The sequence below is a fragment of the Haemaphysalis longicornis genome, unplaced genomic scaffold, assembly GCF_048455015.1.
Source record: "Haemaphysalis longicornis isolate Haplotype H1 unplaced genomic scaffold, Haemaphysalis longicornis Haplotype H1 scaffold_1, whole genome shotgun sequence".
Lineage (NCBI taxonomy): Eukaryota > Metazoa > Arthropoda > Arachnida > Ixodida > Ixodidae > Haemaphysalis > Haemaphysalis longicornis.
Genome location: NW_027526203.1, coordinates 98542354 through 98560010, shown reverse-complemented (window position 1 = coordinate 98560010; position 17657 = coordinate 98542354). Strand labels below are relative to the sequence as shown.

The 17657-nt window shown below is 47.0% G+C and overlaps 1 protein-coding gene across 2 annotated transcripts in view; it reads left to right on the top strand.

Annotated features, from left to right (window-relative positions):
• The first annotated feature begins 7290 nt into the window (after positions 1 to 7290).
• The window catches only part of LOC144178346 (protein CutA homolog), a 52815-nt gene continuing 42448 nt past the window's right edge, over positions 7291 to 17657 (top strand). The window contains exons 1-2 of one of the 2 annotated variants that reach the window (XM_077706125.1): positions 7291 to 7480; positions 11551 to 11717. In XM_077706125.1, coding sequence (XP_077562251.1) covers positions 7409 to 7480; positions 11551 to 11717 — 239 coding nt within the window. In that variant the 5' untranslated portion in view covers positions 7291 to 7408. The other variant, XM_077706134.1, reaches the window with a different exon arrangement.

The window sequence follows — 17657 nt, the reverse complement described above, 5'->3', positions numbered from 1 at the left end:
TTTTCATTTTCGTTCTGTCTATTTACAGCTGCTAAAAAGCTTTCATCATTGTTCTCATGTGTGCGGTATAGACTTCTTTAATTTCACAACTGGAGGTTACTTCCTGCTCAAATTTCAATAAACGCCAGTTTACTTAAATGTGCAAAGCTTTAAGTCTTCCGTGTTGGAAGTGCACTAATGCAACGTGCCTGTTTGCAGCTTTTACAGTTCTGCGGTTCCTGAAGACTGATGAAGTGGAGGCGGTACATTCTTCATGGGTATGGGACAAGATTTGCTTTTGGCCGGTCGCCTATTGTACAACACGGCTAAAAAAAGCAATTACTCAACTTGACCGACTGGACCCTTCATTCAAAAAGCACGACGTACGGGTATTTGGCACAGCAAGTAAGTGAATTGTACCAACCTCGTGGACAGTGTAACGTTAAATGACGGGGCAGGGAAAACTGACTACACTGCTGTTTGCTCTAACGCAAGTGGGCAGTCTTTTTTCCTGCCCTTATTATTCGGGGTAACCCAAGGTGGTAGCCAGTGCACATGAATGAAGCTCATTTGTTTAGCTGCAGTGGCTGTCATCCGTATTCGACTTGTCCAGTTACTCATTTACCTTTTCATTGCGTGCGCTTTCGGCACTGTTTCAGTTTGTGTTATCCAGACCAGTAAATGTTCGTTTTATGCTGTGTTAGCAAGTGCTATTTGCAGTAGTTATTTTTTAGAAGGGTGTTTAACCAGTGCTTATAGTGCTTATTCCAAGGAGAAAAAGGCTACACATGGCTTTTTATTTGTTTAAAAGTTTTTAACGTTGCTGGCGCCAGGTGAGCATTGGAATTCTGCCTATTTTCTTGTACACGATCTTTACAATGTGATCTTTTAAATAAACTCAATGAAATTGTTTCACTTTCCTAAGTGATTGTCATTTTTTGCAGAACCAGTTGTCCTTGCATTTTATTGTTTAAGCGTGAAAAGCTAATGTATAAAGTTGTGAACTTGATGGTAAAATTTTTTGGGATTGACCGTTTTTTGTCAGTGCTTTATTTGTGTTGCATTCTTGCTTTCAAATAACCATACGCAAATGTACAAAGTTGTGGACGTTATAGTGCAAGTTTCTTGCATGTACCCTTTTTTGTACAATGTTTTATTTGTGCTGCATTCTTACCTCCAAATATTCATAAGAAAATGCGCAGAGTTGTGGACCTGATTGTACAAGTTGATTCTTTTCGTTTTGTTTTCAATGTTTTGCGTGCGCTCCATTCTTGCTTTAAAAATAAGAAAGTGTGGAAATTTCTGGACATGCTGGTACAAGTTTCTTGAATTGATCTTTTTTGTTCAATGTTTTATTTGCACTGAATTCTCCCGTTAAAATAACCAATGTAGTGTTTTTGTATAATGATGCTTCTGGCACGTGCAAGGAAGATTTTTCCACTGAATTGTGTGTTTTGAATGGTAATGGTATTTTTGTGCTCAGTACTTTCCCCCGTTGCTTGGTCTCAAATAAAATGTTTTCTAAAACCAAAGGCCTTTTTATTGTGAATGCGTGCAGCAAAATGGCCGCATTCACGCCTAGCCCCCCCTCCGGGGGAGGGGGGGTAGTAGGGGAGCGGGTTTATGCAGCCGTATTTTATCCGCATAAAATGCGGCTCTAAATATCCCAAGAAACGGATTCTTACCGTCTTTCCAAAGCCCTTTTCTAGACCGTAATTTTTAAGACGTCTTTAAACCATCTAAAATGCCGATTGCAAAGCCACCATGACGGACTTGTACAGCTCTTGCAAAATCCCACTTTTAGACCAATTTCCAAAGACGTTTTAAAGCGGGTAAATAAGTTGTCTAGAAATAGTAATACCCGCTGGACATTAGACGTGATTTAAGACCTCTCTAAAACGCCGCGAAAGCGTTATCGGATTGTCTGGGATGCTTAAAAGCCGTTTCTTTCGTCCTGAAAAACCCTGATAGTAGACGTCCTTAAGCTCTTTTGTGCTACCTGGGACGCATGCAATGTAAGAGGATTGGTATGGGGCGGACGGGCCGGGAAGAAGGAGGAGAAGAAAGGTGGCTAGAAGTCTCCCCACAAGAGCAGCGGAATGACTGATTCCACGCTGAAAGTACAAATCATCCGTTGATGCATGGTGGATCGCGATTATTTCCCGACGAACAGCACCGCTGAGAGAGGCATTTCTTGCAGAGGGAGAGACGACAACTTCCAGCGAAGCGACGTATTTTCCTTTCATACTCCTTCGTTCTTCAGAAGAGTCGCCCTTCAGCAGCTCCCCTCAAAGAAAAGGCGGCGCGCCGAAAATTTTGCCTGGTGGCGGCGTGGCGCGGCGGCGCACACGTCTAGTTACAACTCAAGAACGGCACCACTCCATGGCACCACCTCATGTAGTGTATCACTCCGCCAAAGCGCCGGACGGCCCGGACCCGTGACGTCAGTGCGCGCGCGGTTTGAAAGGGGTTCGCTATGAATGCGTGATATCGTCTGCCTTGTCTCGAGCAGTTTGTTTGTCGTCACTGGAGCCGTTTATAAGCATATTAAGTCCAAAAAATCACGGTACGGCTCACGCCATGTTCAAAATATTCCCAGTAACGCCCTACTTGCGCCGCGCGGAGAAACATCCGGCTACAGTGATAAGGCACAGCGGCAACTTCCGGTGCCGTTACACTGACACCAAATTTTGACGCCTAAAAAATGATATAAATGGCTTCAGTAGTTTGTACAGATGACTCACAGAAATTTTTGCAGCGATCCGAGGCCGGAATCACATCTAAAATCGATTTTGATTGTCCAGGCCGCGAGCTTCCACAAATCGGCAGCACTAGCGAAATCGCTTTCGGCGTCACGAAACATCGGCCTGCGCATGGAGGAAAGAATACTTCAGGGTGACGTCATATAGTCGTTTTCGGAACCGGAAACGATATCCTGCGCTGCTGTTGTCGGTGGTATTCGTTTGGGCAGGAGACGTGGGCGTAGCTATAGGGACCATAACGTAGCTGTGTGAGCAATGCTTGTAAACGTTGCGTGTTCGACGTCTTTGCTCTTCAGTTCGTGGCCGGCGCATGGTGTTCCCTTGCACTGGTGCCGAAAACTGCGCGGTGCGCGATGTCGACGGGCACCGCGGCGACGCGGCGGTCGCGTCGCCGAGCTCGCCCAAGTTATGCTATGGCAAGCTCGCGGTATGCGAAGTACTGCTCGTGAAAGCCTGTCCGAGCAAATCGACGACGACGCCAAGATGCATTATTTTCCACGCGACGACATGCAGCGCTAAACGTGGACTGAGTTCGTGCGCGGCGGCGGCCGCAAGAACTGTCGCCCAAGCCAGCGGGCTCGGGGTTGCACGGGTAACCTTGGGTGTTGGGAACTTTAGGCTTAGTATCGTGGCGACTATTTGATCGCTGGTATCTGTACAACTGCGAATGACCATCCCTTACAAACTTTTCACCACACTATCATCCCCTTTTTAAATGCAGAGCATTTCAGTAACTCACGATGTCACCCGCGTTGACGTCCGTCGTAGTCCGCACCGTCGTTGTCCGCACCCCTCCCCCTACACTATATAAAAAAAATACTATCCGGCGCCTGGTTTCGATCCCTCGACCCTGCGGGCGGAAGCAATGTACATGGTGCTCTACCCACTGCGCCACAAAGCCGACACAGAATGGGAGGCTACGAACGCGTCTTATATCCTTGACTCATTCAAACTACGTCAAGAAGCTGCTGATACAACGCATTCACTACCACCAACTCCCCAAACACTAAACGTTAACGCAATACACCCACCCCCTATGCGACGCATTTACTCGAGTCCCCCTCGCGGGGAGATGGGACCGCCAAAAACAACGCGTTGTGGACTGCGCAGTAAGGTGCCGGCACGTGCGAGAACCCCTCGCGCTGTTCGTTCCAGGCAGGGGGCGCGCGAGCACTGCGAAGGCGGGAAATTTGAACTGCTTTGGACAAACCTCCGTTCAATTCATCAAGAGAGAAGTGAGACAGGGAGGCGAAGAGTGTGATGGGTAGTAGCAGTAAGCGGATAACGGTGCCACAGGCCGTTATGGCGAATCACTGCTCTGCATTTACGACAGCTTTCACGTTGAGTGGAACGGCTTTAATTTTTCGCATATGGAGCTTTATTTTGGCAAAAATTTCCGTTTCAGCGATCGGTGACCAAGACATCTGCCGCGGCCTGTTTTGATTCTAGCGCGCAGGTGGCGCCATCTTTCGGCCGTTCGCCGCAACGCGGTGCCGGCAGTGCTGGGTCGGAGCGCCGAACCTCCGCTACCGGTCAGCGTAGGCTTACCATCGCGGCAAATATCTGAACGCCACTTTTCAATTCAGCACTGATAACAACCCCTAGCACAATTTTTCAACAAACTAACATCTACTTTCTCTCATGTGGAACTTCTTTTTCGCGATCAGATTGATTAGAAGAGTGGCGACAAGCTGTTGCTATCACGGTCTGCGCCGGTTCGAGCCGCGGTGATATTAAAAAACGGACGACGGCGAAGACATCGCCGGCCTAATCGCCTGGCCAAATAAAGTTGTTCTGTCTGTCGGGTGGCAGCGACTCATCCGGGTCTGACGATTCAGACGACATGTCGACTGCGCGGGCGAGTGCGGACCATGTGCAATCGTAGCAGACGATGCGGCGAACGCATGGAGGAAAGAAAAAAAAGGAATGAGCGGGGCAAGGGCGGAACGGATATAAACTGCGCGTGTGCAGAGGCGTCAAACTGGTTGTGCGCATGCCCAAGTATACCGGGTACCGTACCGGGAACGGTTCTCCGCTCTACTATAACTCCCTAGCAAACGCCCGACCAAACGGTACCACGTAAGACACGTGGGCGAAACGAAGCCCCTTCTCCCCGAACGTCCTGACTGGAAGCCCGTGTGAAGGCGTGGCGATGTCCACGTGGTGTCAAAGCCTCATGCAGCAAGCGCTCGACACCCAACTCCAGGAAGTCGTCGAGGAGACGCCGGAAGCGAGCACAGAACTGGCGCACCACACCGTAGCAGCGAATGAGGCCGCCGCAGTCCAGCGTCTCGCCCGGGTGCTCTCGTACAGCCGCCCGATCATTTTGGCGGGTACGAAGTACCGCTGAAATGAACGACAGGTCAGAATGTAGTGGAATCTCAATGGCATGAACGTTGACTAAATTATTTCTTTTGCAGTGCGCAGCCAGAAGTGGCGAAGACCGGAGATGCCGAGCGGAACGCGTTCCGCTCCCCGCTAGCAGACGACGCTCGCTTTCCTAGTGCAACTCGCAACCGCAGCGCCGCGGTGGCGAGAGTCGCGGCCGGCCGCCTTCTCTCCACGGCCGCGGCGGGGAGATACGGAACTGAAACTAAAGCGTGGCAAACTGTTCGCATGGTGACGCAGTGAAACATCCCCCTCGCGAGGGGCACGATCAAATTCAGAGCATTTCCGGGGGCGCACGACGTTAAGTAGGTTGCGTTACGTTAATGTTGTTGCACTTGTGGCAACTGCTGACGAGAGAGCGTTCGTCAGCAGTAAAATTGGCAGCCTCGGCGCACGTTGCGTCCGAGAGAGGGGAGAGAGTGTCCTTGAAACGTGCCTGGGCGCGCTATCAAATGTTGATCGCGCTGATAGCGAAACGTCTGAGCCGGGCATGGCGCGCGAGCGATGCGGACAACTACGGACGCCAAGAACGGGTGACATCGTGAGTTAAAGAAATGCTCTGCATTTAAAAACGTCCCTGACATCACGGGTGAGACCGTGACGTAAGGCTGGCCCGCTTGCAGGCTGGCCTTCGAACGGCCATTTTCCCGCGCGGCGACCAAATTTGAAATTGGTTGCAATAAACGTGCTATAATTAATTCTGTGTTGGCGGCTGACGGCTTTCGGTTCGATTTTCGTAATTACTGGGCCAATAGGCAATATTCTTTACAGCATAAAAACTGAAAGCGAGAAATTTCGTGTCAGTACTCCTTTAAGTTGTCACCGAGTATAGATCTCGTGCCCCGCGCGGGGCACGAGTCTTACTTTGACGACATTCGAATATTTAACACTAGGCTAACACCGGCCGAAGAGTATGTCGTTGTAGTGTAGAGCCCTGGCGCACCTTTTTCTACGCCAGGTAGTGAACCGCTTTATTTTTTTACGTGATGTGCAAAACCCTTTTTTTGCGCACCGTGTGTCAAGTGCGCCTAGGTAGAGTTTTACCCGAATTTGTTGTTACTTATCGTGACGGTGGCATTCATGGCTATCTACGCGAGGTGGTACTTTCGGCAAGATTTTTATTCTCGCGGTTTTCTTTCGAATATCTGGCTACCGTGCACAGAAAAAAGCTGTATAGAGACCGTCTTGACACCACTTTGCCGACTCCTTTGCACCGATCCCTATACAGTGCAGGGCCAGGACAAGATGTGTGTCAGCGTGTGAAAAAAATGACTGTCCCGCCTTATGTAAAGTCTTTTTTCTTTAAATTACACGTGGGAGTATTACCTGTTAAAACTTAGATGATTGAAAAAGGTTTGTTTGTTCCCTGGGGGCCTGACTGCTTGGTTTGTAAGAAGCCAGAAACAGTAGAGCACGCATTCATAGACTGTTGGGACGGGGTGTTCCTGTGGGAAGTTTTGCAGAGAACACTAAAAAAGGATTTCCCGTTGGATAGCCATGGAATCAGGTTCTAGGCCGTTGAAAACTACGGCGGCGTCCCGTATGATCTTTTGATGTTGCTGGCCCTGCATAGTATATGGAAAGCTGGAATGGCAGTTCGCCATAATGATGTAGATGTGAAACCGAGCAGAGAGTTGTTCTGCCAGAGTGTACGGGAGATCTTAGAAGTGTATAAGCCCAACCATCTCCACCTGACTGGTTAAATGTGTTAGAAAGTGTGGCATGGCTTCGGCCTTTTTAACAAGCGCGCACTCGTGCTGATGTCTTTTCGCGCTTTGTAATCCTTTTTTTGTTCTTATTGTGTATACCGAAGACAGGCAATAAAAAAAAAAGTCGTTATAGTGTAGAGGATCTGTCTTTGACTCTCTCGTGATCTGTCTGACCTTCTTGGTCCAGAAGTCGGTGGTTCGAGACCGGCTTCTGCCACGTTTTTTTTTTTTCATTGTTTATTTAAAGTGTAATTTATATACCTTAGGTTAGTTTTGGTGTTTTAAATGATTTCTTTGTGTGCGTTAGGTTATCTTATGTTATGTTTAGGTTAGGTTGCATAGCTTTACGTTATCTAGAGCAATGTACAGCCATACAGTGCCACAAAACGCCGGTGGACGTCGATATAGTGGAGTGCTTATAATACCGTCGGACGGCACTCTAGGCACGGACTTGCTTTTATGCCTGTTGACATAGCCTGTTGATCACGCAGGTGCGAGAAAAAAAATTGTTGAACATCTTTAGCCGAAGCATTACCGACAAATTCATTCACTAGTTTACTCACTCGTTTAATGTCCTTTGCCGCGCTGCTATCACCGCTAAGACGAGCTCCAATTACTTGGACGTCGCTCGGCGTTGTCACGGTGGGTGTCCTGTTTCAAACGCTTGCTACGGGGGATGACTGGTGCCGGCGATTTTGAACTGGCCCCATCAGGAAGCATCTAGCATCATCGCTTTAAAAGCAGCAGACATTTCTTACCTCACTACTGCATGTTGTTGGCGCTCCTCTGCGCAATGTTTCGTGGCAATTGTCAGGTATGTGTTAACTTTTAGAGATCTCCTGCTAAATATTTTGGCTCGTCCGTCCGGCTTTCGGTTTACAATTTTGGCAAGCTTGATGAGGACACTATCGCCTCCCCCTTTTAACAGATCTGCCTTAGACCGTTTCTCGCTGCTCATTTTCTTCTCTTCATGTTTGGTGACGGCTGTACCAGGCGACTGGGCTGGGACAATCTCCGATGTAGTGTTGCCTGGTACAACTCCTTCCGCTATTTCGATCATCTCATCGAAGCTGTTGTTTACGGTATGCTGTTTTAAAGTCGGTGGTTGGACGGCATAACGTCTGTTCAGATAGCATAACACAAAAGATGAAACGCAGACCACTGAACAAATAAAAAAAAAGCTTTTTTTCCGAACAAGGAAGCCGTAGCACTCATGAAACGTCATTTATTATTTTTTTTATCTTTTGTAGTATGCTAGCTGTTTGCGACTTGTTGTGGTCGCCCACAAAAGTGCCAAGTTCCTTTTCTTTGCTCTTCACCTTACTGTCGCTATTTGCACCTCTTGAATTTTTTGCCATGTTGTGAGTCCTAACATTGATTACCTTCCTCCTGTTGATCAGATTTTTTTTTTTTTTTTAAGTTTTCGCCAGCTTTCATGTCATGCGCAGCGTGTGACAAACTTTTTGCGTTTCTTGATGAGAGCCCCAGCTTCTTACGAATGCTTGTTTCATAGGCTCCTGTTTCATAAGTGAACACAATTGGTTCCGTGCATCACAGCGAGGTGGAGCACTCTGCAGCAGAGCAAGTTGACCTAAGATGACCTCTGAAACGCAAATGTCCCACCGGGGCAACAGAAAACTTGCTCCGGGTTGACCAGTGAAAGTCACCATTTGGGGTTGCCCTGTGTTGCTTGGGCATTTACCTGTTCTGTGCAGTCGTTAAAGGGACATGAAGACTACTTGCAACATTACTCTGAAAAATTGGGCAGCTCATACCTCACTACAGTTTTTGTTAGCTGAGACACAATGATTCCATCACTGACGTGGAATTGTTTTTTTTAACCATTTAAGGGCCTATTTTGGAAGCAGGAATGGTAGCATCATGGAGCATTTTTTTTTTATTGTGTGGAATGCTTCAATAACATGTTTAAAGCACAAAAATACCTACATATCGTGTGCATCAAAGAAAGGAGGTTGTTCATTTGCTATTGGGACGTGTTTTAATTCTCTTGGTACTTCACAAAAAGAAGATTGGCTCGAATAGCTGTAGTGCATCGAACTGTTTTTGAATGTACTGTTGATTGATTGTAGGGTTTAACGCGCCGACGCAGCGCAGGCGATGAGGCGCGCCGTAGTGGAGGGCTCCGGATTAATTTTGACCACCTGGGGATCTTTAACGTGCGCCGAAATCTCGTACACACGGGCGTTTTTGCTTTTCGCCTCCATCAGAAAAGCGGCCGCGGCGGCCGGGAATCGAACCCGCGACCTCGTGCTCAGCAGCGCAACGCCTTAGCCACTGAGCCACCGCGGCGGGTTGAATGTACTGTTTCTCGAGTGCTGCCATTTAAACTACTTAACTACCATCTATGCATTCGTTTGAAAGCACAGAAAACTTCTTGCAAATAGGTGTAGGCACAGAAGAAATACAAGCTGCACACTAGTGAAAAAAATCATAAGCAGCGAAAGGGCTGAGAATAGAATGGCGACTGCTAATTATGCTGTGAATGAAAGCAGCAAAAGTTTTTTAGGTTGTCACCTCAAAGGTCTCATGGTGAGCTGTTGTCGAAATCCCTTCAGTGGTTAAAGGGGCAGATTTCAAACTAATAACGTACTGCACCATAATCTGATGCGGCAAGCGAAAAATGGGTAGTCAGGAAACTGACCTAATGCCGTCCAAAAGGAACTGGGAGTTCGGAATTGCTGATCAAACCTGTAAGAACCCAAGGACACACGACGGTGTAGTGGTGGGCTTTGTTCAAGCTTTTGGTATTGTAACAGAGAGTATTAGACGGCTTTCACTCACCTGAACCCACTTTGCCTTCTGAGAAAACTGCAGGTGCAATTTGTCAATAAATATTTTGACTTCAAAATGCGCTGTTATGAGGGTCTTCGAAGATGGCACAGAACATTTGCTGCTTGTAACACGCCCCTCCAACCCATAGTGATTTCCTCAATATTTTTTCACTATAGCTGTTTGTAATCAATGCAAAGCTACATAACTTTTAAATTGAATACTATGGGCTGCATGCCCACAAAACTGTTCCAGTTGCAGTTGCTTGTGTTGGCATCAACCAACCACTTAAACTTGTAATGTCGCAAATTGGGTGCGAGATGGTACCTGGCAAGTCGCTACCCTTTCTCCTGTCCCCCTCATTATATAGCTTACTTCATTGAAGTTTACATTAGAATTGGTGTGAATGTTATCCTGATGAGAAATCATTTGAATGGAGGCAAGTTATATGTTGGCTCTAGGTCCTTTTAATGGACGGAAATCAATTTTTTGGCATCACCCTGAACTCGTGTGTCTTCTGCCTCTGATGGCAGGTTTGGTTGTTTTTTCTGGCCACTACTGTTGTCTCAGCAGCCTAACCAGGAAGTTTGGTTGCCCTGTCCAGAGTTTTGCGTAAGCTCATCACATTGGAGAAGTTCACGCATGTCTTCACATCTTGCAAAAAACTGCAGAAATTGTATTTTTACTTAAATCATCCACTCCTTTGATGAGCTTAGTTCGATGATATACTCGAGAGTACAAGTTAAGAAGGGCAGTGGCTCATATAGTGTGTCACTCCGCCGAAGTGACGAACCCGGATGCAAACGTGTGCACGCGTTTTGGAACGAGATTGCGCTTAATGCGTAACATCGTCTGCTTTTTCACACCTTGTCTTTTTGCAGTCGCTGCAGGAATGTAAAAGCAGATTAAGTGCGAGAAATCACGAAAACGCCTCTTGTCACGTTCAAAACACGCCCAGTAAGGCACTTTTTGCGCCGTGTGTAGTAGCAGCCGCCTACAGTCATGAGGCACAGAGGCAACTTCCGTTGTCGTTCTCAGGTTGTCCCTGAGTATGGCAGGAACTTGATGCGGAAATGCTGCTCTAGGCCGAAGTTTGCCTTTATGATGAAGGGCGTAAGGCTGCTTGTGGTGATGAACTTGCTGGAGATGGATGTTGCAGGAAACATCTTACGAGACCATGGTCACATAAAATATTCGATGTGGCATTCGTCCCTAGAGCATTGCATGAGGCACATCCACTCTTCAAACGTTTATGTGCTCGGTACAGAATTAGCTATAAAGGTTGTTAAAATTGTGAAAAAGAAGTTTGTAGCTGGCCTAAGCGAAGTGCTTAGATTGGGGCAGGGCCGAGTATTTATCCCTGCACAAAAGCAATTTTTTTTTCTTTTCTCCTTTTCTTTTTGTTGAGTAGCTAGGTCTTTGAATATCGTAAGTGAACTGATTTTCGCCAACTAATTTTTATGGATCACTTTCAGTTCAGGAACAATTTGGCCTGGCAAAATGTTATCACTGCGGTCTTAAGACTGAGACATTGGCGCTCACTTTTTCTACTTGCCTTGCATTGGATGAATAGAAACATGTCGCCAGTACCTCTTGAGGATCATCTACTTGTGTAGTTAATTATCTCTGAAGTAGTGGGATGCCACGTGTAGAAATTACAAAATTACACTTGTCACCAAAATTTTCATTTCTCGTTAGAACACGTGCAAATACACGGTCACCTCACGTTGCCAGGTTCCTGAAGTTGCATACTGTTCAGTAGGCGGCACTTGTTTTTATGTCTGCATTGGGTCAGTCCTCTATGAGCTCTTTATGAAATTCTTTGTAGCCTGCCTCTTCAGCTGCTGAAGAAAGCGGACGACACAATGTTGCAAGCATGGACTTTTTATAACTTTTTTTGTTCTGGCCGCGTTTCCACTCAGGTGTTGTGCATCGCACTGTTCATGCACCAAGGCCTGCTGTCAGTGTTTGTCCGCCGAGCCCTCGCATCCATGGCGACAGTGAACGCCCCTGGGAATTTCTCCTCCGGCACCTTCTCAGTCTCCTATGTGACGGCGCCAAATCAGGACGTTGCCAAGAAACTTGCCACGTGAGGCACCTTGCCCGCTATCTCAATCCTTCTGCGCCGCGTCCCCGGTATAACTAGAGTTTGAAGTTTTTGGTTTTTAGCATTGGAAAATTTGCCATGCTTTTTTCGATTACTACTTTGAAATGGGGCTTTCCTTTTTTTTCCCCAGCAAATATTTACATTTAATACCCCTGTCACACAGGCACTTTCAATCGCGATTGAGTCGATCCAGATCGAGCTCTACCCGGATCGGGCGCTGCTACATGGCAGTTTCAATCGCGATTGAACCCGATCCCACTCGAACTCAATCCTAGTTTCTTAAGCGCGATTGAGATTTTCAAGCGCAATCGGCCGAAAGCGGTGATACTCTCGTCCCCGCTGAGTAATGGCACAGAAGGTGACAACTTCAACTAACACCACAAATTGTATCAACATAACTTTACCCAAATAAGCATGAAGTACCATTTATATAGTTCTGTATAACTACGACCGTGCAAAGTTACCAGACACCGGCCGCGAAGTACATTTTTAGTGCCATCTGGCGTACGTGAGTGCAACCGATGCAACTTCTGGATCGGGATCGAAACATGCCATGTAGCAACGTTGGTGCGACAAGCACGCTCGAAAAGTCAATCGCGCTTTGCTTCAATCCGGATTGAAAGTGCCCGTGTGACAGGGGTATGCGTTTATTGGCTGTTTTTGGGTATTACATATATGCAGTAATTTTTGCGCACCCTATTTTTGCACTGTTCATGTTTCTGATGTAGGATTGTGATCAAAGAAATAATTACAAATTAAAAATAAGGGTCAGTGAATATATCGGGATCTATGTCCTTTAGCTGAAAGCTAGTGGTGTTAAGTCGGTGTGGCTACAGCGGACACACAGTCACTGCTAATACAGAACTGCGATGACCTGAAAATGGGGGATGCCATTTGAGATCTCACAATGCAAGTGAACCAAAACAACGTGTTTGTTTATAATATTCGTCACAGAAATACATGAAAAATATATACAATTGAGCAGCCGTACAGTGTAACCTGAGCAAGAAGAGTTTTGAGCTAATTGTGCTTCGCATACCGGCATGTGGAAAGCACGAGGAAACACAGGCACCTGTTGGAGAAGGGAAAAATGAGTAATATGTAGTCCAGTAACCTTACTGGCGTGAGTGAAGATAAAGAATAGAGCTGAGAGACAGCGGTGCATTGAATGTTAGCAGGCCTGTGTGACTTTGTGAAGTGCTTCACAACTTCACACGATGACAAACCAGTTGCAGAATAGAAATGTGTATCGATGTCTTTTAGCCTTGAATACTGACCTTTTTCGGTTGTAAGTTACCGGATTTCTAAAAACTACTGTGCATACTTTTACCAAATTTTCGGGTTTTAACTGGAAAGTCGAAGCAATAGTGGTAATCAGGTTCCTACTTTTGTATATATAGACCCAGCTTGTGGTTTTTAATTTTTCACCGGTTGTAGTGGGGCTCGTGTGCACATAGTTCTTGCAATTGTGCAATGTGTCCAAGCTGGCGTGTTTACTAATGCCTAGTAACACAAATGTGCCGAGGGGATTGATGAACAGGGTAGAGTCTGGTGCCCGGCCTCTAGTGTACAAGGCTTCGGAGGCTGGGTTCTTTTGTGTGCAGGGCAGAGTGGTAGATCAGAGAGCACTGGTTGCTGGGCTGCCACGTTACTACTTTCTCGTCCTGTACAGTCGGTGAGTGGGCAGTTGTGGTTGGGAGGCGTGTATACTTTTCCACCTCGGTAAAAGACCGGATAGGCACCCTCTGCAGTGGCTGAGGTGGTGAGCTCAGTGACGTGGACTTGGTTCTTGCTGTTTTCCTACACCTGTGTGTCAAGATTTTGCTGCATGTTAAAGATCCCCAGGTGGCCCAAATTACTTGTAGCACTCCGCCACAGCACACTTCATAGCCCAGGCTGAAGCTTTGGCATCCAAAAACCTCCAGCCAGAAGTTTGAAAAACAACAACAAAAAAAAGGATCTGTGAAGCCCACAGGATATTGGTCGTTTTAAACGAACACTGAAGTACATTTATTGGATTTTTATTTGTGTCTCTATTGCGTGGTTTCACCCATGTCACCCCCCATTTGTCTTTTCAAGGTCCAGAGCCCTAGGTTAGTGTAAGGCACGGAAGAGGAAAAAATGTCTCGTACCCATAGCGGCTGCTGTACGATCCACTGCAGTGACATCGCTCTGGTTTTCAATGCCTTGTTGTGCTATCTCAGCCCTGAGCACCTTTTTTTGCCAATTTTGGGGTAAAAAACAGACTTCTTGTCTGTTCAAGGTCGTAATAAAAGTTAAATGTGCTCTCATTCGGTTAGGTTTTGCGTGCATGCTTTCAGGGATATCGTCACAGCCAACATCAGCGAATCAGCAGGGAGGATGGTGGGAGGGGAGTGTAACGCGAGGAAACGGCAATAGAAACAGGACATAGACTGAGGTGGCACAAACATGGGGCTGGTCAATTTTGGCCAATTTACTTGCACTTTCCTCCTGGAAAAGTGCGTGTGAATTGGCCAAAAGAACTTTGAATGTGTCACGTCAGTCTGTGTCCGATTTGTAGCGCGGTTTCCTCACGTTTTTACAATGCAGCCACCAACCCACTTTTTCCCTCCCCATTGTGGGATGTGCGACATTTAAATGCACTTGTGTGCTAGAAAAGTGTATTGGCTAAAAGAACTCTAAACGTGACCTATACCTTCGAAACTGTATGTTGGTGAGCTCATTAAACAATGCTGACAGCTCACTTCAGCATCCCTTCAGGCAGTGCATTTTCAAGTGCTTGCAAGTTTTGGCCAACTCATTTGAGAACTTTCTTTCCAGTACGTACATGGCAACCCGTATTTGGCGGCAGTGGCCATCTGGTATAGCTGGGATTGATAGCCCTTGAGGCTAGCCGTAGGCAGGTCTGATGCACGTTAACTGTACTAGTTCATACCACAAGCCAGGTGCAGCACTGTGGAGGCTACATTGTGGTCAACAGCCCGCCCACTGAGGGCGCCTAACTTACCGTGAAGGGGGTCCTGAAAGGACATTTCCTTCTCCCCTCTCGGCAGGTGGCAGCGCCAGGCCCCGGCGCCTTTTTCCTTCACGGTGGTTTAGGTGCCCTCGGCGGGCGCACTGTTGACCACAGTGTAGCCTCCACAGTGCTGCACCTGGCTTGTGGTATGAACTAGTATAGTTAACGCGCTACCTTTCCAAACCTTGCTACCTTTTTGATGCGGCGGCTACTGGTGGTAGTGCTTTTAGCAGCAATGGTCGTGGTGCCTCTACGTTATTGGCAAAGTTGAGGGCAGTTGGTTGGGGGAGGCAGCGAGGCCACATTATTTGCTGCGACGTTTGCCTTGCGGGAACTTGTCTTTCTGTCTATGCTTTTGGAATTGTCGAATGGGGTCGAGAATACTGGTGATCAAAGACGAACACTCTGGTCCAGTGACGACAGGGCGATACGCTTTCCCCATCAAACAGTATGACACACTTCACTTCGAGCACAGATGATGCAGCAGCAGGGTGCGGCCAGGTGCTGGAAACACAAGTGAACCAAATAGAAGGCATGTAGCGAACCTCGCCTGCTAGGGTTGCCCTGCCTTTAAAGGTGGGAGCTCTGTGCCAGCCTGCACCTGCATCACTTTTGCTCTGCCATTTCCTAAGATTGTGTGAATTTCATCAGTTTTAGAATTTTTAGCTGCACGTGAGTGACCACGAAATTCTTCAGTCTGAACTAAACGCTGTAAACACATGGTGCTCAACCTGGCTAATGCCTGTAAATCTTGCTAAAACAAAAGTGGTGTCCTTTTTTAATCGAGCCTCCCAAAGTTCAGCATCTTACATATTAAGCAACAGCCTCAAGGAGAGAGCTTCCACCTGTAAACACCTTGGCATGCACCTAACCAGCCATTTGACATGTGATCACATTAACTATATCCTCACGTATGCTAACCGTTCTCTTGGTTTCCTCAAACGTAACCTCGGTCATGCTCCCGCACGTTTACGAAAGTTGGCATATATTTCACTAATATGACCTAAAATAGAGTACGCATCAGCCATTTGGGACCATCATCAGGCATATGTAATAAATGACTTAGAAGCCTTGCAAAACCGTGCTTTCCGCTTCGTCTTTTCTGATTACTCACCCTATAGCAGCGTAACAGCATTAAAAAATCGTGCTCAACTTGAAGTCTTATCACATTGTCGCAACATATCTCACTTAACATTATTTCATAAACTATCAGGCACGTACCCAGGATTTTTTTTCGGGAGAGGCCCAACCCAAGGTAACTTTTCTATGCAAATTAGGGGAGAGGGCGAGGGTACCCGCCGTTACTAGTACAAACACGATAAACGCGCAGCGTTTACCATAAATGCGCGTAAACCTGCATAGAGAAATGAAATTAACTGTATCCGCCCTTGTGATGGAGGCGAAAAGCAAAAACACTCGTATGTTCGAGATTTCTGCGCACGTTAAAGATCCCTAAGCGAAGTTTGCAAAATTAAAAAAAAAAAAGAACGGCAGTAATTACAATATTTGCTGGAAAAAAATACGCGTACTGCACAGTAACTATACATTTCCGTAGCATCCCACACGTTATACACAATCGAAGTCGGCAGAAACGGAAGTTTTTGATTTGATTGATTGTAGGGTTTAACGCGCCAACGCAACGCAGGCGATGAGGCGCGCCGTAGTGGAGGGCTCCGGATTAATTTTGACCACCTGGGGATCTTTAACGTGCGCCGAAATCTCGTACACACGGGCGTTTTTGCTTTTTGCCTCCATCAGAAAAGCGGCTGCCGCGGCCGGGAATCGAACCCGCGACCTCGTGCTCAACAGCCACTGAGCCACCGCGGCGGGTAGAAACGGAAGTGCATAGGCACTCGAGAGTTCAGATCTCCGTGGCAACCCTCTTGCGCTTCAATATTTTTCTCCGAATGAAACCTGTGGCTACTAGTTATGAAGGAAGGAAACAAAATGCTAAAATGCTAGGTAAATCGGAGATGTCATACGCCTAATTCCGTGTGTTATTACCCTAAACAGCCTCCGAGTTCGACGTTTAACGGTCTGCCATTCAAAGCACCAATGATTCAGGCCTCGGAAATTGCAGTATCGAGACGCACTGGACTGCAGGAAATGTAGATAAAAAAACGGTGGCAAGCGCCAGCACGTCAGCGCTTACCTCTGGCAGTTTTGTAAAGAACCTTGTTATATCCAGGGATGCGCCTTGTCGCTTCCTCGACGTCGCAGCGTGGCTTGTCCTGCAAGGCGGGAATGAGCTTCTCCTCTGTCCTCTCGTTCGGCCCGTTGGTGAAGTAAACTCGTTGCTCTCTGCCGACACCTTGACGATATTCCGACATCGCGAGACTAAGCTATCATATGTTCTCGGTGTTTCATAACCTCTCTAATACAAAGACACAGTTCGCAGTCCAATTTTCAAGCCGAAATTTCTCTCGGCCAAAAGTCTGGTTGGGGTCCGTCGAGATGTCCGGCCTGGGTTCATTTTCACCGTTCACCCGCGGCACCCCGTCTCTCTCATGTTGACCATTGGCCACTTAGACTCCGTGCCCTTCCCCGCTGAAGCCCGGTGTTCTCAAGGTCTGTTCATAGGAATGCAGCTCAGGGTCCGTAAACCCGCCAGTAAAGTTTGGTTCGTTGTTGAGGTGGGTGGTGTCATCGTGAAGTACCCGATGATGAGACGAGGCAAGTAGATGATGAAGAAAAAGTCTATTTACACTTACAGGAGACGACGAAGCATGAACATAAGATAACACAGGGGTTCTCAAGCATGCTGGTCCCAGGGAACCCTGCTAAGTTCCGTTAAGTGCTAGAATGTGTATAACAGCATAGAATGTGTATAACAGCATAACAACGTATCAACAAACGCACACTTCTCAAGTATTTTTTGCTGGAGGGCAAGCATGTTATTAACATCTGTAAGGTGTATAAAGTGG